Source organism: Malus sylvestris, chromosome 17 (genome assembly GCF_916048215.2).
Source record: "Malus sylvestris chromosome 17, drMalSylv7.2, whole genome shotgun sequence".
NCBI classification, from domain to species: Eukaryota; Viridiplantae; Streptophyta; class Magnoliopsida; order Rosales; family Rosaceae; genus Malus; species Malus sylvestris.
The window spans coordinates 28,123,274-28,148,906 of NC_062276.1; the positions used below are offsets into that span (position 1 = coordinate 28,123,274).

At 41.2% G+C, this 25,633-nt stretch overlaps 4 protein-coding genes and 1 pseudogene across 4 annotated transcripts in view; all 5 read left to right on the forward strand.

Annotated features, from left to right (window-relative positions):
• The window catches only part of LOC126611449 (senescence-specific cysteine protease SAG39-like), a 61,736-nt gene extending 46,372 nt beyond the window's left edge, over positions 1 to 15,364 (forward strand). Inside the window, exon 3 of the mRNA XM_050279743.1 lies at positions 15,348 to 15,364. The gene's annotated coding sequence lies outside the window, so the exon portion shown is untranslated. The remainder of the gene's footprint in view (positions 1 to 15,347) is intronic.
• The window catches only part of LOC126611452 (senescence-specific cysteine protease SAG39-like), a 28,569-nt gene extending 3,273 nt beyond the window's left edge, over positions 1 to 25,296 (forward strand). Inside the window, exon 3 of the mRNA XM_050279745.1 lies at positions 25,165 to 25,296. The gene's annotated coding sequence lies outside the window, so the exon portion shown is untranslated. The remainder of the gene's footprint in view (positions 1 to 25,164) is intronic.
• On the forward strand, positions 428 to 25,259 carry LOC126611454 (senescence-specific cysteine protease SAG39-like; annotated as a pseudogene).
• On the forward strand, positions 20,931 to 22,345 carry LOC126611459 (senescence-specific cysteine protease SAG39-like). The gene is made up of 2 exons (XM_050279751.1): positions 20,931 to 21,579; positions 21,753 to 22,345. Exons 1-2 carry the CDS (start codon positions 21,138 to 21,140, stop codon positions 22,343 to 22,345), a joined length of 1,035 nt encoding a protein of 344 aa, XP_050135708.1. The 5' UTR covers positions 20,931 to 21,137.
• LOC126611460 (ervatamin-B-like) lies at positions 23,836 to 25,084 on the forward strand. The gene is made up of 2 exons (XM_050279752.1): positions 23,836 to 24,317; positions 24,482 to 25,084. Exons 1-2 carry the CDS (start codon positions 23,876 to 23,878, stop codon positions 25,072 to 25,074), a joined length of 1,035 nt encoding a protein of 344 aa, XP_050135709.1. The 5' UTR covers positions 23,836 to 23,875; the 3' UTR covers positions 25,075 to 25,084.
• Positions 25,297 to 25,633: the final 337 nt, after the last annotated feature.

The following is a 25,633-nucleotide window of genomic DNA, read 5'->3' on the forward strand; positions in this document are numbered from 1 at the left end:
GAAAATTGTATGTTACCATATAGTATTATTTCAAATGAATAAAAACAGAAGTAAAGACAAAATAATGATTATCAAACCATCCTTAAATAAAGTAAATCCAAGATGGTTGAGGATCCACGATTACATTTCAGAACACAATGTGAACAAATATATTACGCACACAAGGACAAAAGGTAAGCATCAGGTCCCAAATTAAATGGAAGGTCAATTTACTAAAAATAATCTAACAGGTCTATATCAACATATTTTGTAAGGCACGTACCACGCTGATCATTTTTTGGGCACTGAAATTGCTATAAACGCCATTCTCTCTACCACCTTGAGTAGTATATAAATCGCAGAGCAAGTCTACCATTTCAGTATATCTGCTCATCATCATATCCTTTACCAAAATCCAGCTTGCTTCTACCACACTAGCTAGCCACCCATGAAGATCCTAAACCTGCAGCTATGGAAGTATATGTGCTTGGGCTTGATCCTCATGTTGGGAGCTTGGTCTTCTGAAGCCACTTCTCGCAGTCTGAAAGATGCATCAATGTACGGGAGATACGAGCAATGGTTGGCTCTTTATGGTCGAGTATATAACGACATCAATGAGAAGGAAACTCGTTTCAAGATGTTTGTACCATACTTGACCAATCCCTAAACTACTGAGCACCGGTCAACGTTATACCGTCAAGGACCCAGAAGAGTTTCCCTCCAACCAAAAGGCCAATCACAATGCGACACGTGTCGACATCAGAAGCCAATCACAACACGACACATGTCAATGTCAGAATGAAACTAGAAACTCTCTTCTATAAATAGAGATCATTCTCTCACAATATTTCCTAATGTCATTTGTACTAAATCATTCACTAGTACTCACTAAAGGAGAGCTTGAACCTATGTACTTGTGTAAACCTTTCACAATTAATGAGAACTCCTCTACTCCGTGGACGTAGCCAATCTGGGTGAACCACGTACATCTTGTGTTTGCTTCCCTGTCCCTATCCATTTACATACTTATCCACACTAGTGATCAGAGCAATCTAGCGAAGGTCACAAACTTAACACTTTCTATTGTACCAAAGTCCTCACTAATTTTGTGCATCAACAATTGGCGCCGTCTGTGGGAACGACACTTATTCCCATTCTCTTCAGCTTTGTCAAGCTGGTTTCCACCATTCGTACACTCTCTTTTGACCAGAAATCCCTCTCCAACATGGGGAGCGAAGGAAGCCACAGCACACAGAATGACACCCCTCTTGCACCTAGTGCGAAGCAACGAAAGAATGAAGGAAAGAGGGTTGCTCTTCAAGCTAAAGTCGATGAGCTAGAAGCTCAAAACAACAAGATAGCAATGAAGAATGAGGTCCTCCAGGAGCAGTATAAGAAGCTCTTTAAGACGCTCCATGAAACTATGCGTACTCAAACACGTGAGACTGTTGCCTCTGTGGACATCAACCATCATCTAGGTGCCCTCCAACACGGAGGGTCACCTTCCTTCGACATGGGTATCCCTGATGAAGAGCGAGCTAATCATCAAAACATTGATCAACATGAGACTTCTCTCAACCCAGCTTTTTCGACCCGAAGCAGGAGAAGTGGAGGAAGACACCTCCTTGCAGAAGGGTTGGAAGGATCGAAAGCCGTTTATCGTGACTGTCGAGACTTCCTAAAGCAACGTCGAGAGAATCCCTTCCACATATGCTCGAAGATTAATGACCCAAGGATTTCTGAAAGACTCGGTCCCCTCCCACGACCCAAGCCAGCTGCCAATCTAGGGAAGGAACGACATGTCCTAAAGGAACATAAAGGTATAGGGGACTCTGAGGTATTCCGACAGACTCGCCCTATAAGTTAGTACGGCGAGTCCAAGGAAAAATCACACGCCCTTGCTCAAACTTTCCTACTTCCAAGAGGCGATGGAGACTTACGAAAGAAAATCTCAGTGGTACATGACTCCACTCAAGACCCATTTGTCCTACAGCTCCTTGAGGAAGTAAACAAGTTGACGGCCGAACGTCGGGCCAAGATACCTGACTGGAACTAACCCAGGCCTGACCCTCTCACAAGGAGGATCCTCGACACCCCCTTCAAGCGAAGACAAAACAAAACCTTGGTTTACAACTCTATACTGGAAAGGAGGACCCAATTGAACACCTTAACCTCTTTGAGTCCACCATGGCATATCGGATACATACCGACGAAGAGCGATGTCTTCTCTTCCCCTCCACCCTCTCTTGCGAAGCTCTAAACTGGTATTACCGTCTTCCACCTAAGACAGTAGACTCATTTGAGGAACTGAGGAAACTGTTTGTCTCTCAACACATCTTCCAGACCGATCGCTTGCATTCTGCAGATGACTTGTACACTATTTGCCAGAAGTCGGACGAGTCACTACGAGAGTATGCTGGTCGTTTCAGCCATGAGTATTCTCGCTGCGCTGAGGCAGATGACAAGACCGCCCTCAAGGCCTTCACGGCAGGCCTACGTGATTGTTTCTTCAAGTACATGATCAATGCCAACACTTGGAAGACTTACTCTGAGGTGATGGCACAGGCTTACAACCATGCCTCCGCCAAGGCAAGGACATATCAAGGGAAACCCCCCACAACCACCCCTTATCAGGAAGTAGGGAGTGGAAGCCAGATCTAACCAAATGAGAAGACCTCGACCTTCCAAACGGCAGCGGTGCCTCCCCCTGCCTTACTTAATACTTTGCCAAGTCAACAGACATATCAATCTTAGGGTAAAAGGAAAGATTTTCATCCTCACCAGTCTCATTTTAGTAAAAGGAGTAAGGGACACTACCGCGATAACCAAGGGTATCGCCATGATAATCCCCGACCCCAGGCAGTCAACACAGTGGGTCAAGCACGTGTTAGGACAGCCCCTACCCCGAGGTATAAGGCATACACATCTTTGAACGCCACATGTGTGGCCATTTACCCCAGCATAGCACACTTGATACCGAAGCCAAAGCCGATGCACCCTGATTACAAGCCCACGAAGAACACAGGCACGTTTTGCTGCTACCACGAGCATAACGGCCATGACGGCAAAAAGTGTATCACCCTTCGTGATCATATTGAAGCTTTGGCACGTGAAGGAAAAATTGATCAATTCCTCATTCACCCTCCAAGGGGTAACCGTAACCAACGCCAGGTAAATGTGATATATTCCATAAGTGGTGGCGCACCCATATCTAAATCTTCCAATAGGGCCATGAAAAATAGTGAACGAGTTTTAAGGTCTGGTCACCAAGTGTTTCACGTGGAAGACATCAGGGGAGGTAAGTATCAAAAGCCTAATTGGGATCCAATATGTTTCTACCTTGAGGAAGAAAGAGGTATCATCTACCCTCACAACGACCCACTGATCGTGGAAGCTCATATAGCCAACTTTGAAATACGACGAATCCTGGTAGACACAGGGGCTTCGGTCAATATCATGTTTGCTGAAGCTTTCAGGGCACTTAATATAGCTGAACACTTGCTCGACCGCTCAATTTCCCCTCTGATAAGCTTCTCCGGTGATATCGTGCAACCTTTGGGGAGCATACACTTACCTTTCACCATTGGTACAGGCCCTTACACAGCTACCATTACCACTAACTTCCTGGTGGTTGATTGCCCAACGGCATACAATGTCATCTTCGGACGCATAGGCATCAATGATCTCAAGGCCATGGTATCCACACATATGTTGTTGATGAAATTTCCAACCCCCTATGGCAATGGTTACATCAGAAGAGATCAACTTAGTGCACAATCATGTTACAACACTTCGGTCAAGCAACAGCACCTGCATATGCCCAAGGAAACCCTTTCTATACATGACCAAGTCATAAAGACCAGCCCAGACGAAGCCAACTTAGATCTTCACGGTGGCAACAGTCAACCCGATGATCATCGAGATGACTCTTTCACCCAGCAAGCACAACCCGCCGAAGAGTTGGAGAAGGTCTCTATCTCAAAAGATTATCCGGATCGCATGGTGAAGATTGGTACCACCTTGTCACCACCCATTCGGTTGGCATTGATCTCTTTTTTGCAAGAGAACACTAAGGTCTTCGCCTGGTCATACGAGGACATGCCAGGCATCTCTCCCGATATAATCTATCATCGCTTAAGTATTGACCCCAAGACCAAGCCAGTGAGACAGAAGCGAAGATCTTATGACGCTGAATGGTACGAGGCAATGAAGGCAGAAGTTGAAAAACTCAAAGGCATAGGCTTCGTCCGCGAAGTCAATTATCCAACGTGGGTAGCAAATGTTGTCCTTGTTAAGAACAATCCGACCAAGGAAAGTCTCCTGCACCAAAAGGTCTTGTGGAGAATATGTATCAATTACACCGACCTAAACAAAGGATGCCCGAATGATAGCTTTCCTCTTCCTCTCATAGACAGACTTATAGACTCTACGGTAAGGTGTGAACTCCTGAGCTTCATGGATGCTTACTCAGGATACAACCAAATCCTCATGAACCCTTCGAACCAAGAACACACAGCCTTCACTACTGACAGGGGACTATATTTTTATAAAGTCATGCCCTTCGGCCTAAAGAATGTAGGAGCGACTTATCAGAGACTGGTCAATTCAATGTTCGCCGAACATATTGGGAAGAGCATGGAAGTTTACATTGATGATATGCTAGTCAAGAGCAAACATGCTGACCAACACATCACCAACCTATCTGAAACTTTCACCATTCTGAAGAGGTATCGAATGAGGTTGAACCCCAACAAATGTGCCTTCGGCGTAGGCTCTGGCAAATTCTTAGGCTTACGATAAGCCAACGAGGCATTAAGGCTAATCCCGAGAAGATCAAAGCAATCATTGACATAAAGGAACCGGTAACTTCAAAAGACATCTAGAGCCTTACTGGCAAGGTGGCAGCCTTAACTAGGTTCATCTCTAAGGCCACCGACAGATGTGCTCCTTTCTTCAAAGCATTTAAGGGAAGTAAGAAGTACATTACATGGACTGATGAATGTGTTGAGGCATTTAAGAACCTCAAAGACTACATGAGTAAAGCCTATTTGCTCTCCAAACTTAAGGTTGGTGACACTCTCATTATCTATCTGTCGGTATCGACTTCAGCAGTAAGTTCCGTTCTCATTCGAAAATATGGTAATGTCGAACGGCCTGTCTACTACGCTAGCAAGGCCTCACAAGATGTGAAGACACGATACTCCAACATTGAGAAATTGGCTCTAGTATTGGTCATATCTGCTCAAAAACTTCGCCCTTACTTCCAAGCACACTCTATCATCGTGCTTACCAATCATCCTCTTCGACAGATACTCCAAAGTCCTGACACTTCCGGGCGAATGATCAAATGGGCGATAGCATTGGGTAAGTTTGACATCTCCTACCAACCAAAGCCAGCTGAGAAGGGCCAAACAGTGGCAGACTTCATCGCTGACTTCACATATCCTGTTGACATTGTTTCTAAGCCTAAAGAAGTGGTTTCATTACCCTCGGAAGCTCATAAAATAAAACCAACAGCCCCAGCATAGAGTCTATATGTTGATGGCTTGTCCAACCAACAGGGTTGTGGAGCAGGACTAGTCTTTACAACCCCTGACAAAGTGGCGATAGAGTATGCTCTTCGTTTCAAATTCAAGGCGTCGAACAATGAGGCCGAATACGAAGCCCTCCTAGCAGGCTTACATTTGGCCAAACACCTTAGGGTTAAACGAATTGATATCTTCAGTGACTCCCAATTGGTGGTTAACCAGTTCACCAATAACTTTGACGCTAAGGATAGCTCCACGGCAGCATATCTGGCATAAACACAATTGTTGTTCAAGCACTTCCACTACCAGATCACCCAAATTCCTCGAGCGGCAAACAGTCATGCAGATGCTTTGGCTCGCCTCGCCTTAGCGGTGGAAGACAAGATTGGGAGAAAAATTCAAATCAAATTGTTGGCAGCACCAAGCACCATGGCTGCGGAAGTGTGCAACTTACAACAATGAGATAGTTGGATTACCCTGATTTATAGATTTCTTGCTAATGGCACCCTTCCAAATGACAAAGTCCAAGCTAAGCAGATTCGATACAAGGATACCCGTTACTTGATCATTAATGACCAACTCTACAAGCGGGGTTTTAACCTACCATACCTAAGATGCCTTACGCCCGCAGAGGCGGAAACTGTACTTCGGGAAATACATGAAGGAGTCTGCGGAGATCATGCTGGATCTCGATCCCTAACACATAAGGCTTTTCGCCAAGGATATTACTGGCTAACATTCCACCAAGATGCCATCAGAATATTCCGCTCATGTGATAAGTGTCAACGCCACTCAACTATTCCTCACTCCTCTCCCGAACCGCTCACTCCTATGATCAGCCATTGGCCTTTCGCCCAATGGGGACTTGATTTGATCGGCCCAATGCCTGCAGGGAAGGGCAAGGTTTGCTATGCAATCGTTGCAGTTAACTACTTCACAAAGTGGGCCAAAGTAGAACCCTTGGCAACCATTACTAAGGAAAAAATAGAAGACTTCGTATCGAAGAACATCCTTTGCAGATTCGGCATTCCCAATGCGATAGTCACTGACAATGGGATGTTTTACTCTAAGTTCAACATCAACTTATGTTTTGCCTCCCCAGCTTATCCCCAGTCTAATGGACAAGTTGAAGCCATCAATAAAATAATCAAGCGAACTTTGAAAACCAGCTTGGACAAGGCTAAAGGTTGTTGGCCAGAATTTGTACCCCAAGTTCTTTGGTCATACCGCACTTCGTATCGGACATCAACAGGAGAAACCCCATTCTCACTTGCCTTTGGTACAGAGGCAGTTGTCCCAGTTGAGCTTGAGCAAGCAACGTTCTGAGTCCAAAACTACGTGCAAAGCGAAAATGACAAACAACTTACCCTCAACTTAGATCTAGTCGAGGAACACAGAAACCAGGCTCACTTGAAGAATGTCGCCTACAAGCAGTGCATCTCCAACTACTATGACTCAAGGGTCAAACCTCATTCTTTCAAAGTGGGGGACTGGGTATTGAAGAAAATATTACTCTGCAACAGAGTCCCGAGTGAAGGAACACTTAGTCCAAACTGGGATGGACCGTTTGAAGTTGTTGGCATCAGTCGCCCTGGCTCCTACAAGCTTAGAAGCTCCGATGGAAAGACCCTTAGCCATCCATGGAACGCTGATCACTTGAAGTACTATTACAAGTAAACTCACATTGTACAAGTGTTAAGCTTCAGCCGTTCGGTATCCTATGTAACGAAGACTATTTGGCATGAATTCAATAAAGAGGTGATTTAGACAACTTGATCCTAATCTTCTTACGTTCCTAGCAATGAAACACTCGGGTTCAAAGCTTCAACATGAATGCTTCCAACAAGACTATACAAATAAACAAACAGCTTCATAGTATATTCGTTCAATCATACATTCCAACACATTCATACATAAGCCAACTGTGCTTTGAAAGGGTTATACATATTTTGTGTCATTCGACACTTGCTACAATGTGCCTAGACACCTTGCCCTTATTCCCACCAACCAGGTGATGAAATGTACAACCCATACTCTATTATCATTTGGCAACTTGCCACTCATGCCACCAACCAGGTGAAGAAGGAACTCATCTTCATGCCACCAACCAGGTGATGAAATGTACAACCCGTACTCTCCTTCATGCCACCAACCAGGTGATGAAATGTACAACCCGTACTCTAATATCATTTGGCAACTTTCCATTCATACCACCAACTAGGTGAAGAAGGAACCCATCTTCATGCCACCAACGAGGTGATGAAATGTACAACATGTACTCTCCTTCATGCCACCAATCAGGTGATGAAATGTACAACCTGTACTCTAATATTATTTGGCAACTTACCATTCATGCCACCAACCAGGGGAAGAAGGAACTCACCTTCGTACCACCAACCAAGTGATGAAAGCAACTCACCATTCATTCCACCTACCAGAAGACGAGTGGTACAACTTGTACATGTGAACCCCTAGCATTCACAAATAATCAAAAACCCTCAAGCTTGACAACTCAACTAGGGGAGCACTTATGCCCAACAAGAGTTATAGTCACCAACAAAGTCTTATTGCAAGCCAACAGCAACTTCAGTGCATGGCATACGAAGATCAAGCTATTCAGCTCTCTTTCATCTGCTTCAAACATTTCCCCTCTGTAATAATGCAAACACTACAACTCGTAGAAAGTTTCACACACTCTTGATCAAGACAGTGTGAAGCAAAACCAATTTATGGTGCCAACAAGAGCTTCATCAATGGAGGGCAACCACAATTCTCAAAAGCTTCACACACTCTTGATCAAGACAGTGTGAAGCAAAACTAATTTATGGTGCCAACAAGAGCTTCATCAAAGGAGTTCAACCACAATTCTCAAAAGATTCACACACTCTTGATCAAGACAGTGTGAAGCAAAACCAATTTATGGTGCCAACAAGAGCTTCATCAATAGAGGGCAACCACAATTCTCAAAAGCTTCACACACTCTTGATCAAGACAGTGTGAAGCAAAACCAATTTATTGTGCCAACAAAAGCTTCATCAAAAGAGTTCAACCACAATTCTCAAAAGCTTCACACACTCTTGATCAAGATAGTGTGAAGCAAAACCAATTTATGGTACCAACAAAAGCTTCATCAATAGAGGGCAACTACAATTCTCAGACCTTCGAAGCAAATTCAATTTATATGGTTCATCCAAACCTTCGACTATTACAAGGTGTGGCTTGCATCACAATCTCTTGCTCAACAGTGTGGAAGCAAAATTTGTAAATGTTGTCTCTTCCACATTTTCAAATTTCTAGTTTCCCAAAAAAAAATAAAGAAAGGAAATTCAACAAAGCTTCATCAATGGACGACAACTACAAATTCTCAAAAGCTTCACACTATCTTGATCAAGATAGTGTGAAGCGAAATCAATTCATGATACCCAACAAAAGCTTCAACTCCAAAACTTCACCAACAAAAGCTTCATCAGTGGAGGACAACAACAAATTCTCAAAAGCTTCACACTATCTTGATCAAGATAGTGTGAAGCAAAATCAATTCATGGTACCCAACAAAAGCTTCACCAACAAAAGGTTCAACTCCAAAGCTTCACCTACAAAGCTTCAACTCCAAAGCTTCACCAACAAAAGCTTCATCAATGGAGGACAACAACAAATTCTCAAAAACTTCACACTATCTTGATCAAGATAATGTGAAGCAAAATCAATTCATGGTACCCAACAAAAGCTTCAACTCCAAAGCTTCACCTACAAAACTTCAACTCCAAAGCTTCACCAACAAAAGCTTCACCAACAAAAGCTTCATCAATGGAGGACAACTACAAATTCTCAAAAGCTTCACACTATCTTGATCAAGATAGTGTGAAGCAAAATCAATTCATGGTACCCAACAAAAGCTTCAACTCCAAAGCTTCACCTACAAAGCTTCAACTCCAAAGCTTCACCTACAAAAGCTTCAACACAAAAGCTTCACCTACAAAAGCTTCAACACAAAAGCTTCACCCACAAAAGCTTGACCCACAAAAGCTTGACCGACAAAAGCTTGACCCACAAAAGCTTGACCCACAAAAGCTTCGCCTACAAAAGCTTCACCCACAAAAACTTCACCCACAAAGGCTTGACCCACAAAAGCTTGACCCACAAAAGCTTGACCCACAAAAGCTTGACCCACAAAAGCTTCGCCTACAAAAGCTTCACCCACAAAAGCGCTTCACCCACAAAAGCTTGACCCACAAAAGCTTGACCTACAAAAGCTTAACCCACAAAAGCTTGACCCACAAAAGCTTCGCCCACAAAAGCTTCACCCACAAAAGCTTCACCCACAAAGGCTTGACCCACAAAAGCTTGACCTACAAAAACTTGACCCACAAAAGCTTGAACCACAAAAGCTTGAACCACAAAAGCTTGACCCACAAAAGCTTCACCTCCAAAAGCTTCACCCACAAAAGCTTCACCCATAAAAGCTTGACCCACAAAAGCTTCACCTACAAAGTTTCAACACAAAAGCTTCACACTATCTTGATCAAGATAGTGTGAAGCAAAATCAATTCATGGTGCCCAACAAAGCTTCAACCTCAAAGCTTCACCTACAAAGCTTCAACACCAAAGCTTCATCTAAAAAGCTTTTAAAAAAAAAATATATATATATATATATATATATATATTTTCGGAATTTTGAAAATTCAAAAATTCTGAAATTCAAAAATTCAAAAATTCGGAAATTCAAAAATTCGAAAATTCGAAAAAAAAAAATCAAAAAAAAAATTTCGAAAAAAAACAAAAAAATTGCCTAGGCCTCCTCTTCTTTGGGCCTAACAACTTTCATAACAAATATATATGAAGAAGGAGTTTTGGGCTACCACTTAGAAAGGAAATGCCTCATTCGTCAACTCCCTCGACTGGAGACTTGGGGGACTCCTACCATATGCTACTGCACCTTGATACTCGGAAGTCTCACGACCACTCAATAACTTGGATTTTTCAAGTCTCCAAACGAGAAGTTTTCCTCACTCGGGAAATTAAGGAAGCACTACCTCAACCTACATGTTTCACTCACAAAGCTTCAACATGCAAGCTTCAACAAAAGGAAAAATTCAAAGAACTTAGTGAAGAAGGCCTTGGTGTATTTAACACAATACGTTGAAATGAAGCAAAGCTTGTTTATTGATATCTCTGATAAGTTACAAATATATACATATACATGAATCAAAATAAACAAACAAGAGGGAGCCTTCACAAAGGTTGCTCAGGAGAAGTCTCAACAGTCGGCAAAGCCCCAGAAAGAGGAGGTACCAGAGGGTGATTATTCGGAGCCTCAATACTAGGCAGAACCCTAAAAGGAGGAGGCACCGAAGGTTGATCATTTAGAGCTTCATTACGCGATACAGCCCCAGAAGACGAAGGCAATAAATGCCTTTGGAACAAACCCACAAACCTCTGATGATGAAGTAAAATCTGACCATCAGATTCTTGCAACTGGTCGAGCTTCCTCTTCATGTTTGTAGCATAGTCATGTGCGAGCCTGTGCAACTGTTTATTCTCATGCTTGAGCCCTCTGATCTCCTGTTTGAGACTTATCACTTCAGCCGCCAATGATTCAACTTGACGGGTTCGAGCAAATAGGCGTTGGGCCATATTAGACACAGAACCTGCACACTGAACACTGAGAGCTAGAGAATCCTTAACAGCCAACTCATCAGACCGTTTGGAAAGTAGTCTGTTATCTTTGGGAGTGAGAAGGTTCCTGGCCACCACCGCTACTGTCATATCATTCTTCATCATAGAGTCCCCAATGGTAAGATGACCAATAAGGGATAAAAAGGATGGGCGCCATATGTTGTCTTGAGAAGGCATGGCTGCCTCTTTACCAAAGTTCAAGTCAAAACGACGGTCGGATGGGCCAGACATTCTCAAAAATGATGAATGAGAAATGAGGTGCAATAAATCTCTGAAGTAAGGGGAAAATTCCTACAAGCAATAACTCTCTGAATGTACTCCTTGCACACAATTGGTGCCCTTATAAAAGAAAGGGCAATAGGGCCATTGATTCAAAAATCGAAGAGGCACCCTCTCCGGATTTCGAAGAGGCACTACTTTCCACACGCAACATCAGCTCATCGGGTACCACAGATAACTTTGCCAATGATCTCTGACAAAGTTTAGACACATAAATTTTGAAGATCCAGCTACCCTACTATTACCCACAAGGGTAAAGGAATATAACCACTGCTTGATAACTAGAAAGTCCTAATATGTGTCAACCTCCGTGCTTCGTGGCAAGGCAAACTAGCAAAAATGCCCAACCTTTACTCATATTCGAGAAAACACTCCCAACAAGATTGCTTGCTCAAAAATCGAAGAGGAACCACTCTCCGAATCTCGAAAGCCAGACTCCCAACAGGATTACTTTCTCAAAAATCGAAGAGACACTGCTCTCCGAATCTCAAGAGTCAAACTCCCAACAGGATTGCTTTCTCAAAAATTGAAGAGGCACCGTTCTCTGAATCTCGAGAGCCAGATCCCCGACAAGATTGCTTGTTTGAAAACCGAAGAGGCATCGCTCTCCAAACTTCGAGAGCCAGATTTCCTTGGATAAAGCTTGTCTGTAATCTTCACATGCAACATCAGCTTTCCAGATACCACAGACCACTTTTTCCAAGCCCTCTGACAAAGTTAAAACCTGTGAAGCTTGCAGCTCCCACTACATTGCTATGACCAAGAAGGGTAAAGGAATAGCATTATTACTTGCTCAAAAATCGAAAGGCACCGCCCTCCAAATCTCGAGAGCCAGACTCCCAACAGGATAACTTTTTCAAAAATCGAAGAGGCACCACTCTCCGAATCTCAAGAGCCAGACTCCCAACAGGATTGCTTTCTCAAAAATCGAAGAGGCACCGTTGTTCGAATCTCGAGAGCCAGATCCCCGACAGGATTGCTTGTTCGAAAACCGAAGAGGCATCGCTCTCCGAACTTCGAGAGCCAGATTTCCTTGGATAAAGCTTGTCTGCAATCTTCACACGCAACATCAGCTTTCCAAATACCACATACCACTTTTTCAAAGTGCTCTGACAAAGTTAAAATACGTGAAGCTTGCAGCTCCCACTACATTGTTACGACCAAGAAGGGTAAAGGAATAGCATTACTACTTGTTGTTATGGAGACTCTTATATATGTCGACCTTCATCCTCCACGGACAGGCAGACCTGCAACAATGCTTAACCCTTCCTCATATCTGAGAGGGCACTCCCAACGAAGCCTCTCGAAATACTCAGCTTTCTCCCCCCCTCCAATAATACCTATGCAAACCAGCCACACCAGAGCAAGAGTATCTCATATCATAAGGGTCAAAAGCAAGAGTATCCCATATCATGATTTTTCCCTGTCTTTTCCGTTACCCTTGTTCTTACCTGCAAGACAATGAGAAAGAGAGCAATCAATCAGCACTTGGAATCAAGCTTCCAGTCAGGAACTGACTGCCTAGAACCCTTTGCCTGATTACTTACCTAGCATTGCTCTCGAGTACTCATCTTCAACATCTTATGCTTCCAGAAAAGATACCACATCTGCCTGAGGAACAAATAGGGCAAGTGAGAAGGATATAAGGAAGCATGTGGAGACAAGCGCAACAGAACACGTGCCGATTTATCTATTAATTCGTCAACAGCAAGTATCCCATATCATCAAGGTCGAACGCACTCTTGATTTAATGGACTTGTTTTGACCCTCAAATTCTTGAGTCCGCCTTATACTCTAGAGGAAACCAGAAAACCCTCCAACCCAGTTCAAGAATAAGCCTGTGGAAAGTTACTTCTTTAAAAGCAAAAGTATCTCATATCATCTCTTCTCCATTTGCTTCTCCTTATCCTTGTTGCTGTTTACGACACAAGGAGAAGGAGAACAATCAACCGGAAGCCAAAGTCGAACCTCCGATCTAGGTTGCTTGCTTGGAAGTTTAATTGCTTACCTTGTCTGTTACCTCTTTCGGCAAATCTCCTAACTCGGCGACTTAGGGGACTCCTACTATAGGGTTTTGTATCGCACTTAACCAAGCCCGAAACTACAAGTAAGCTTCAAGTGAAATTGATACATTACCTTATGCATCTTCATCGGTTAAAGATACCACCCCTGAATGGAGGAAAAGTACTTCCAGAGAAGATGCCACATCTACATATGAGACAGATAAGGCAAGTGAAAATGATACCACACTTTGGTACTTAGAAGTTTCATGATTACTCAATGGCTTGGATCTTGCAAGTCCCCAACCGATGAGCTTCCCTCACTCGGGAACTTAGGAGAGCACTTTTTGTACCATACTTGACCAATCTCGAAACTAATGAGCACTGGTCAACGTTATACCGTCAAGGACCCAGAAGAGTTTCCCTCCAACCAAGAGGTCAATCACAGCGCGAAACGTGTCGACATCATAAGCCAATCACAACATGACACATGTCAACATCAGAAGCCAATCACAACACGACATGTGTCAATGTCAGAATGAAACTAGAAACTCTCTTCTATAAATAGAGATCACTCTCTCACAATATTTCCTAATGTCATTTGTACTAAATCATTCCCTAGTACTCACTAAAGGAGAGCTTGAACCTATGTACTTGTGTAAACCCTTCACAATTAATGAGAACTCCTCTACTCCGTGGATGTAGCCAATCTGGATGAACCACGTACATCTTGTGTTTGCTTCCATTTACATATTTATCCACACTAGTGACCGGCGCAATCTAGCGAAGGTCGCAAACTTAACATTTTTTGTTGTACCAAAGTCCTCACTGATTTTGTGCATCAACACAAGATATTCAAGGAAAATGTGGCGTTTATAGAATTTTCCAATAAAGATGCAAATAAACCTTATAAATTAAGTGTCAACCAATTTGCTGACCTTACAAATGAAGAGTTCGAAGCCACAAGAAATGGATTCAAGGGCCATGAGTGTTCCACAAAGGCTACTTCTTTCAAATATGAAAATGTGACCATAACATTACCAGCAACAATGGATTGGAGAAAGAAATGTGATGTAACCCCCGTTAAGGACCAAGGCCAATGCGGTAAGTACATAAACCTCTAGATTCTTGTCATTAATTTAGAGAAACACTATATATACATATACATATACATACATACATACATATATATATATATTCATCTTTTATTTTTTCCTTAATCTGACTATTTTTTATTCCTATCAAAATACAGGATGTTGTTGGGCTTTTTCAGCAGTAGCCGCCACCAAAGGAATTACACAGCTTACAACTGGTAACTTGATCTCTTTGTCTGAGCAAGAGCTCGTTGATTGTGACACCGCTGGGGAAGACCAAGGTTGTGAGGGTGGCTTGATGGACGATGCGTTCCAGTTCATCCAACAAAATCACGGGATTAGCACAGAAGCTAATTACCCCTACAACGGTGTTGATGGTACATGTAACACCAAGAAGGAAGCCATCATTGCAGCCAAGATAACTGGCTTTGAGGATGTGCCTGCAAATATAGTGAAAAGGCCCTTCTAACCGCTGTTGCTCATCAACCTGTTTCCGTTGCCATCGATGCTAGCGGTTCCAACTTCCAATTCTATTCAAGTAGTGTATTCACCAGAACTTGTGGAACGAGTATTGACCATGGTGTTACCGCTGTTGGATATGGCGTGAGTGAGGATGGGACTAAGTATTGGCTAGTGAAGAACTCATGAGGTGCAGAATAGGGAGAAGCTGTGTACATAAGAATGCAAAGAGATGTTGCTGCAGCTGAAGGACTTTGTGGGATTGCTATGTCTGCCTCTTACCCCACAGCTTAGTTAATTAAATCAATGCCTACTAGCTATATGCCTTATAGGTAGTCTGATATGTATCAACCTGTATGTATAAAATATTTATAGGATAATCAAGATAATTGTTGGACATTTATCATCTAAATTTAATAGACTCGCTTTCTTGGTCAGGTGTCTAAGAATTCATGATCACACACTATTAGATTTGATATGAAAGATTAATAACCAAAATCACACATTTATTCTCCATCTTAATCACCCGATGACCAAAAGAACCTATGGTCCAAGTTCACATTGGCCTCCCACTAATCAAAAGATTTGCAATCAAACATCTATATATTCAGGAAGCTATTGGGCTTTTACAGCAGCGAGAGCCGTTGAAGGAATTACTCGGCTTACAAATGGTCAATTAAACTTTGTCCGAGCAACAAGTGGTTGATGGTGATACTCGCACTGAAGACCAAGGTTGTGGTGGTGGCTACCTTGACGGCGCCTTTGAGTTCATCAATCAAAACCGTGTGATTAGCTCCGCAAGGACCGCAACGCCGGTGTTAGACGGTACATGGAGCACCGAAGGCCCTCATACAGCCAATATAACTGGCTATGAAGACGTGCCGATAAGCAATGAGAAGGCCCTGTAAGACTCATGTTGAGTTGTCAATTATTATGAATCAAATTATTTAAAAGGCAAATAACTTGATTTTCAAGATATTTGACTTTTAACGTAATTCAATATTGGTTAGTAAAAATCATGGAACCAAGATATATTAGTTAACTAATTGAAACCCTAATTAAGTAAGACATAATTGTATATGCCTTCGTGGGACACCATTAAGATTAAATGGTGATTTGGTGTATTCCTCCAATTACTATAACCAGTGAGATTGGAGGAACCCTAATCACTATAATAAGGGTGTCCCTGCTTTCAGAACACACATTCGATTCCGTGCAAACCCTATTATTGCTGAAACACTTTCGCTTGTTGAAAGTAGAAGACTCTTTCCGCAAGAGTCATGTCTTCCGTATGCTAAAGATAAGTAAATTGTAATTAATTTATTGTAATTTTGGTTTATCAAATCCGTAATCCTAATGTCTTGTTTTTCTTATGATTTCAGAAATTTCTTACAAATCCTTCTCAAGGCTTGCTAATCTACCTATTTCTGTTTTTCATTGATGTCGGAGAAGATTTCATGTCAGTCCTATAACAGTGGTCATTAGAGGGTATGTGGACTAACCACCGACCAATGTGTTTTCGATATTAGTCAAGGGATAGGTGTTGATGGAGAACATACATGGTAAAAGTATACCGCAAGTGATGTTTTCTCAATGAAATAAGAACATGTGCAACTCTGGCGCAAGTGGTGTTTCCGCTTTTAATTGCTCTGAAGATACTCTGGTCACACAAAGTATGCATCAGCAGTTACTAAAATGTCAACTGTAGGTCTGAGAGCAAGTCCACCCCTAAGGACTTTGTTCCAACACCCAGCCCATTTATCCACTTCAGTGAACAGTAACATACTTCAATGAACAGTAATAGGCCAATGAATCTCCACCCCTAAAAAAATGCGTTGGCACCCAGTGAAAAAATGTGCTGGCACAAACGATCTCCATCCCTACAAAATGCACTAGCACCCAGCCCATTTAAAATATTTTTAAATTTTTTCTAAAAGAATAAAAAAATAAAATAGTTTTAATTTTGGGTAGGATTTTTAACCAATCTCGTCACGCCACATGTCATTATCTGAACATACTATTTTGTGAATAGATTTCCACTAAGATTTTCAACCAATCCCGATGCGTCACGTGTCACTTCCGTTTTACAATAATTTAGCCAAGATTTCGATAAGATTTTCAACCAATCACGTCATGCCACGTGTCATTATCCGAACATACTATTTTGTGGATAGATTTTCAATAATATTTTTTACCAATCCCAACACGCCATGTGCCACTTCCGGTTTACAATAATTTAGCCAAGATTTCGATAAAATTTTCAACCAATCACGTAGTGCCATGTGGCATTGTCCAGAACCTCATCCTTTCTTTTTTTGTCCATATAAACCCTACAACCCTACATCCATCCTCACACCAAGCTCAATCCTTCTTTTTAGCTCAGAATCCCTGTTCATCGTTTTCAAATCTTGAGTTCTTATTACAATGTCTTCTTCAAGGAGAGTGTAAACAGTTGTAGGAGCAACAGAAAAGGTTGTTGGCACAACAGGCAGAATTGGCCAATCTTGAGGAAGGTGGAGGTGGAGATGAGGCTTTCTTCATGGAGGAGGATGAGGATGATCACCATTTAAGGCAGAGGGCCTCACATTCCCGTCGTGTCATGGAAGCCGTGGGTCAGATAGCCAAACCAAGACGTGCTGCAAACCTCGATAGAAAAAGGGAAAGATGAGGTAAAGATCTCTTGGAAGATTATTTTATTCCCAACAGCATATTCCCTTATCATGTTTTTAGATGTCGTTTTATAATGCAATGAAATTTGTTCGACAAAATCATAAGTGCTATTTGCAACCATGATCCATACTTTGTGTAAAAAGATGATGCTTTTCATGTTCTAGATCTTATTCCCGAGCAAAAAATTACGGCATCCTTGCGAATGCTTGTATATGGAGCATCTGCAGATCAAGTGGATGAGATCGCGAGGATAGGAAGAACAACTGTTCTGGAGTCCCTAATGCGGTTTTGCTCTACAATTGAAGCCCTCTACACTAATGAGTACCTCCGGACACCCACGCCAAGGGACATGCGAAGGCTTCTAAGGAAGGGTGAGATGCGAGGTTTCCCTGGCATGATTGGAAGCATCGAGTGCATGCACTGGACTTGGAAAAATTGTCCAAGTGCGTGGCAAAGAGCTTATGACGACAAAAAATGAGCCAAAAGCATCATTTTGGAAGCGGTGGCTTCATTTGATACATGGATTTGGCATGCTTTTTTTGGTGTTCCAGGAGCTCAGAATGACCTAAATATCCTTGCCCAATCCCCAGTGTTCGACGAACTGCTACAAGGAAAAACGCCGAGATGCACATATTGGGTTAATGGTACCCAATACAAGGGATCATACTACCTTGCAGATGGCATTTACCCAAGGTGGTCAACATTTGTCAAAACAATGCCACATCCACAGACTGAAAAGGAAAAACACTTTGCAAAATGTCAAGAAAGGTGTAGGAAGGATGTCGAGTGTTGTTTTGGTATCCTGCAAGCTCGTTGGGCGATTGTCAGGGCTTCAGCTAGAATGTTTGATGTCGAGGCTTTTCGATCCATCATGATGATGTGTATTATTCTCCACAATATGATCGTTAAAGATGAGTATGATTATGATGTCGTCGATGAATATGAGCCGGATCCGATGAACAACTCAAGAACACGTATCTATTGTGCTCATGACCAGACTGAAGATCCCGTGCAACACGAGCCGTTGGAACGTGATGGACGTTACAATGAATTGATTGTTTAGCGGTACACTAATGTGCAAGAGCCATATAGGCACGTAACCCGCCAGAATGACTTGATTGAGCACCAGTGGGGATTGCATGAAGGCAAAGATAATTAAAATGAGGTTTGTGGTTGAAGAATAAATTGTATTTTTTTTTTTAAGTTTATGTAATTCTATGTAGTGTGTTTTGTTTTTAAGTTTATTTGGTGAGTTTATGTAATCTTATTTGGTGAGTTTATGTAATCTTATTTCATGTGTTTAAATAAAGTACAAAAATAAATAAATAATTGCATTAAAATTGCATAATAAATTAAATATAAATAAATAAAGTTTTTAAATAACATAAGAAATTAAATAAAGTTCAAAAGAAAAAAAAATGAAAAAACATAAAAATTACATAAGAAATTAAATAAAGTTCAAAAGAAAAAAAATGAAAAAAACATAAAAATTACATAAGAAATTAAATAAAATTCTAAAAAAATAAACAATTACATAAAAATTATACAAAGTCTCTGGAGTTAGGATATGTGGTGCTAGGATCTTGGTTGCCATGATTTGTGTAGCTAGAACCCCCTTGACTTGTTTCCGCATCTCTTGCACGCCTCCTTCGCATGACATCTCTTTTTTTTTTATGTCCAAAAATATTTTGAAATGTGGTGTAAAGGTGGAAGATGAGGGTTAGGTATTTATAGAAAAAAAATAACATTTTTAAAAAATTTCTATATTTTTTTTAAATTTTCTGTATTTTTTAATAATTTTTCAATATTTTTTTATAATTTTTAATTAATTTTAATATAGTTAATTAATATTGACCATTGGATTTGAAAAATATTCAAATCCAAGAGCCAGGGAGTTGCCACATGGCCAACAGTCATATTTCTGAACATTGGGCCTTTTTTTTATTTTTTTTTATTTTTTGTGAAAAAAACGTGGACCGTTAATTTGTGATCGAACGGTCCATTTTAAAAGTCAAATTTAAATTTTTTTTTACCGTTGGAAATCCAATGGTCTACAAAAAATAGTCGTTGGAAATCCAACGGCTAAAAGTGGGCCACGTCGCCTACTCGGGTTGTGGTCTGAGTGCGCCTGCGCGCAGGGCCCCGCATCTGAAATGTTGTCGGGCACTCGCGCAACGGGCCCCGTGACATGCACGCGCCAGCAAACTGCCCGGCTTCTTGGTCAGTCTGTTTTGGGCTGGCCCAGAGACCAGCACGGGCTGGGTGCCAGGCTGTTTTGCGGGCTGGAGTAAATGGACAGGGCGCTGGGCTGCTTTTTGGACTAGGTGTTAGGCAATGTCCACTCCGGTGGACTTGCTCTATTCATTCCATCTCCTTCTCTCACATTCTTTATTTTGTCTTTCTCTTTTTATAAAAAATTAATATAATATGTTTACATGGTTTAACTGTGACAGTTCAAATATGAGAGAAAGAAAAATAGAGGAACGAGAATCCTACTCCCTCGGTTGGTGGGTGCATTATTGTCCACAGAAACTAAGGCCTTCTGAGTAAGGATGTAATCAAACCGTGGAGCCTATTTCCTTGATCCCAACCGAGCTGTTGTTGAACTGTTATCAGCCAGAAGAAACTCCCCGTGCATGCATAAAAGGATTCAAAGAATCCACAGACTCAATAGCACTTTCATTAATGAGAACATGAATGTCCTTTTTTAGGGTAATGTTAGGGAGACCAAATTTTTGAACCAAATGATGTGTCATCAATAGGAAATAAGCACGTTAATCAACGCCTAAGTAATAATTCATTCATTAACAATCACATCATTTAGTTTGCAAATTTGGTTTAAAGAATTTGGTGTCCTAACATTATCCCCTTTCTAAGCATGTGACCTGATAACAAGCCGATTAGTTAACGCCTTGACAATCCGTTGTTTTCGGGTCGTTTCCGATCAGGTTAACATGTCGTGTAAGAAATTACCCGGTCTATCAAAAACTCTCTCAAAAGCAAGACTCTTCATGGACTTTCTCAAAACTTTTTATTTCAATTTTTGGTTTTTAGTTGAAAATTGTATGTAGTTACCATATAAGATTATTTCAAATGAATAAAAACAGAAGTAAAGACAAAATAATGATTATCAAACCATCCTTAAATAAAGTAAATCCAAGATGGTTGACGATGCACGATTACATTTCAGAACACAATGTGAACAAATATATTACGCACACAAGGACAAAAGGTAAGCATCAGGTCCCAAATTAAATGGAATGTCAATTTACTAAAAATAATCTTATAGGTCTATATCAACATATTTTCCAAGGCACGTACCACGCTGATCATTTTTTGGGGCACTGAGTGGTATATAAATCGTAGAGCAAATCTACCATTTCAGTATATCTGCTCATCATCATATCCTTTACCAAAATCCAGCTTGCTTCTACCACACTAGCTAGCTACCGATGGAGATCCTAAACCTGCAGCTATGGAAGTATGTGTGCTTGGGCTTGATCCTCATGTTGGGAGCTTGGTCCTCTGAAGCCACTTCTCGCAGTCTGAAAGATGCATCAATGTACGGGAGATACGAGCAATGGTTGGCTCTTTATGGTCGAGTATATAACGACATCAATGAGAAGGAAACTCGTTTCAAGATATTCAAGGAAAATGTGGCGTTTATAGAATTTTCCAATAAAGATGCAAATAAACCTTACAAATTAAGTGTCAACCAATTTGCTGACCTTACAAATGAAGAGTTCAAAGCCACAAGAAATGGATTCAAGGGCCATGAGTGTTCCACAAAGGCTTCTTCTTTCAAATATGAAAATGTGACCGTACCATTACCAGCAACAATGGATTGGAGAAAGAAAGGAGCTGTAACCCCCGTTAAGGACCAAGGCCAGTGCGGTAAGTACACAAAACCTCTAGCTTCTTGTCATTAATTTAGAGAAACACTATATATACATATACATACATATATATATATATATATATATATATATATATATATATATATATATATATATTCATCTTTTATTTTTTCCATAATCTGACTACTTTTGATTCCAATCAAAATACAGGATGTTGTTGGGCTTTTTCAGCAGTAGCCGCCACCGAAGGAATTACACAGCTTACAACTGGTAACTTGATCTCTTTGTCTGAGCAAGAGCTCGTTGATTGTGACACTGCTGGGGAAGACCAAGGTTGTGAGGGTGGCTTGATGGACGATGCGTTCCAGTTCATCCAACAAAATCACGGGATTAGCACAGAAACTAATTACCCCTACAACGGTGTTGATGGTACATGTAACACCAAGAAGGAAGCCATCATTGCAGCCAAGATAACTGGCTTTGAGGACGTGCCGGCAAATAGTGAAAAGGCCCTTCTAACCGCTGTTGCTCATCAACCTGTTTCCGTTGCCATCGATGCTAGCGGTTCCGACTTCCAATTCTATTCAAGTGGTGTCTTCACCGGAACTTGTGGAACGAGTCTAGACCATGGTGTTACCGCTGTTGGATATGGCGTGAGTGAGGATGGGACTAAGTATTGGCTAGTGAAGAACTCATGGGGTGCAGAATGGGGCGAAGCTGGGTACATAAGAATGCAAAGAGATGTTGCTGCAGCTGAAGGACTTTGTGGGATTGCTATGTCTGCCTCTTACCCCACAGCTTAGTTAATTAAATCAATGCCTACTAGCTATATGCCTTGTAGGTAGTCTGATATGTATCAACCTGTATGCGTAAAATATTTATAAGATAATCAAGATAATTGTTGGACATTTATCATCTAAATTTAATAGACTTGCTTTCTTGGTCATCTGGTGTCTAAGAATTCATGATCACACACTATTAGATTTGATATGAAAGATTAAAAACCAAAATCACATATTTATTCTCCATCTTAGTCACCCAATGACCAAAAGAACCTATGGTCCAAGTTCGCATTGGCCTCCCACTAATCAAAAGATTTGCAATCAAACATCTATATATTCAGGCTGCTATTGGGCTTTTGCAGCAGCGAGAGCCGTTGAAGGAATTACTCAGCTTACAAATGGTCAATTAAACTTTGTCCGAGAACAAGTGATTGATTGTGATACCCGCGGTGAAGACCAAGGTTGTGGTGGTGGCTACCTTGACGGCGCTTTTGAGTTCATCAATCAAAACCATGTGATTACCTCCGCAAGGACCCCAACGCCGGTGCTAGACGGTGCATGGAACACCGAAGGGCCTCCTACAGCCAATATAACTGGCTGTGAAGACGTGCCGATAAGCAATGAGAAGGCCTATAAAACTCATGTTGAGTTGTCAATTATTATAATCGAACTACTTAAAAAGCAAATAACTTGATCTTTTATATATTTAATTTTTAACGTAATTCAATAAACCAAGATATATTAGTTGACTAATTGAAACCCTAATTAAGTAACACATGTTGTACATGCCTTTGTGGGACACCATTAAGATTGAATAGTGATTTGGTGTATTCCTCCAATTACTATAACAAGTGAGATTGGAGGAACACTAATCACTATAATAAGGGTGTCCCTGCTTTCACAACACACACGTTCGATTCCAAGCAAACCCTATTATTGCTGGAACACTTCCACTTGTTGAAAGGAGAAGACTCTTTTGTCATCCGCAAGAGTATACAAAAGATGAGTAAATTGTAATTAATTTATTATAATTTTAGTTTATCAAATCCGTAATCTTAATGTCTCGTTGTTTTTCTTATGATTTCAGAAATTTCTTACAGATCCTTCTCAAGGCTTGCTAATCTACCTATTTCGGTTTTCATATTTCAAATAAATAAAACAAAACTAAAGACAAAATAATGATTATCAAACCATCCTTAACTAAAATAAAAATCCAAGATGGCTGAGGATCCACGAGTACATTTCAGAACACAATGTGAACAAGTATATTACGCACACAAGGACAAAAGGTAAGCATCAGGTCCCAAATTAAATGAAAGGTCAATTTACTAATAATAATCTTACAGGTCTATATCATCATATTTTCTAAGGCACGTAGTACGTACCACGCTGATCATTTTTTGGGGCACTGAAATTGCTATAAACGCCATTCTCTCTACCACCTTGAGTAGTACATAAATCGCAGAGCAAGTCTACCATTTCAGTATATCTGCTCATCATCATATCCTTTACCAAAACCCAGCTTGCTTCTGCTACACTAGCTAGCTACCGATGGAGATCCTAAACCTGCAGCTATGGAAGTATATGTGCTTGGGCTTGATCCTCATGTTGGGAGCTTGGTCTTCTGAAGCCACTTCTCGCAGTCTGCAAGATGCATCAATGTACGGGAGATACAAGCAATGGTTGGCTCTTTATGGTCGCATATATAACGACATCAATGAGAAGGAAACTCGTTTCAAGATATTCAAGGAAAATGTGGCGTTTATAGAATTTTCTAATAAAGATGCAAATAAACCTTACAAATTAAGTGTCAACCAATTTGCTGACCTTACAAATGAAGAGTTCAAAGCCACAAGAAATGGATTCAAGGGCCATGAATGTTCCACAAAGACTTCTTCTTTCAAATATGAAAATGTGACCGTACCATTACCAGCAACAATGGATTGGAGAAAGAAAGGAGCTGTAACCCCCGTTAAGGACCAAGGCCAGTGCGGTAAGTACATAAACGTCTAGTTTCTTGTCATCAATTTAGAGAGACACTATATACATATATACATATACATACATATATATATATATATATATATATATATATATATATATTCATCTTTTATTTTTTCCTTAATCTAACTACTTTTGATTCCAATCAAAATACAGGATGTTGTTGGGCTTTTTCAGCAGTGGCCGCCACTGAAGGAATTACACAGCTTACAACTGGTAAATTGATCTCTTTGTCTGAGCAAGTGCTCGTTGATTGTGACACCGCTGGTGAAGACCAAGGTTGTGAGGGTGGCTTGATGGACAATGCGTTCCAGTTCATCCAACAAAATCACGGGATTAGCACAGAAGCTAATTACCCCTACAACGGTGTTGATGGTACATGTAACACCAAGAAGGAAGCCATCATTGCAGCCAAGATAACTGGCTTTGAGGATGTGCCGGCAAATAGTGAAAAGGCCCTTCTAACCGCTGTTGCTCATCAACCTGTTTCCGTTGCCATCGATGCTAGCGGTTCCGACTTCCAATTCTATTCAAGTGGTGTCTTCACCGGAACTTGTGGAACGAGTCTTGACCATGGTGTTACCGCTGTTGGATATGGCGTGAGCGAGGATGGGACTAAGTATTGGCTAGTGAAGAACTCATGGGGTGCAGAATGGGGCGAAGCTGGGTACATAAGAATGCAAAGAGATGTTGCTGCAGCTGAAGGACTTTGTGGGATTGCTATGTCTGCCTCTTACCCCACAGCTTAGTTAATTAAATCAAAACCTACTAGCTATATGCCTTGTAGGTAGTCTGATATGTATCAACCTGTATGTGTAAAATATTTATAAGATAATTATGATAATTGCATGGGTATTTCTCATCTTAATTTAATAGACTCGCTCCCTTAATATTGATTCTCAAGAACTCGTAATCACACACCTTTAAATTTGATATGAAAGATTAAAATTAGGACACCAAAAGTACTCATTTAAATTTGATACTGGTTCTCAAGAACTCGTAATAACATATGGTCCAAGTTGGCATTGCTTTCAAACATCCATTCAGGCAGCTGTTGGGCTTTTGCAGCAGCGGGAGCCGTAGAAGGAATTACTGAGGTTACAAATGGTGAATTAAACTTTGTCCGAGCAACAAGTGGTTGATTGTGATACCGGCGGTGAAGACCTAGGTTGTGGCGGTGGCTACCCTGACGGTGCGTGCTTTTCAGTTCATCAATCAAAACCACGAGATTAGCTCCGCCACACCGGTGTCAGACGGTACATGCAACACCCAGGCCCCATCACACAACCAATATAACTGCCTATGAAG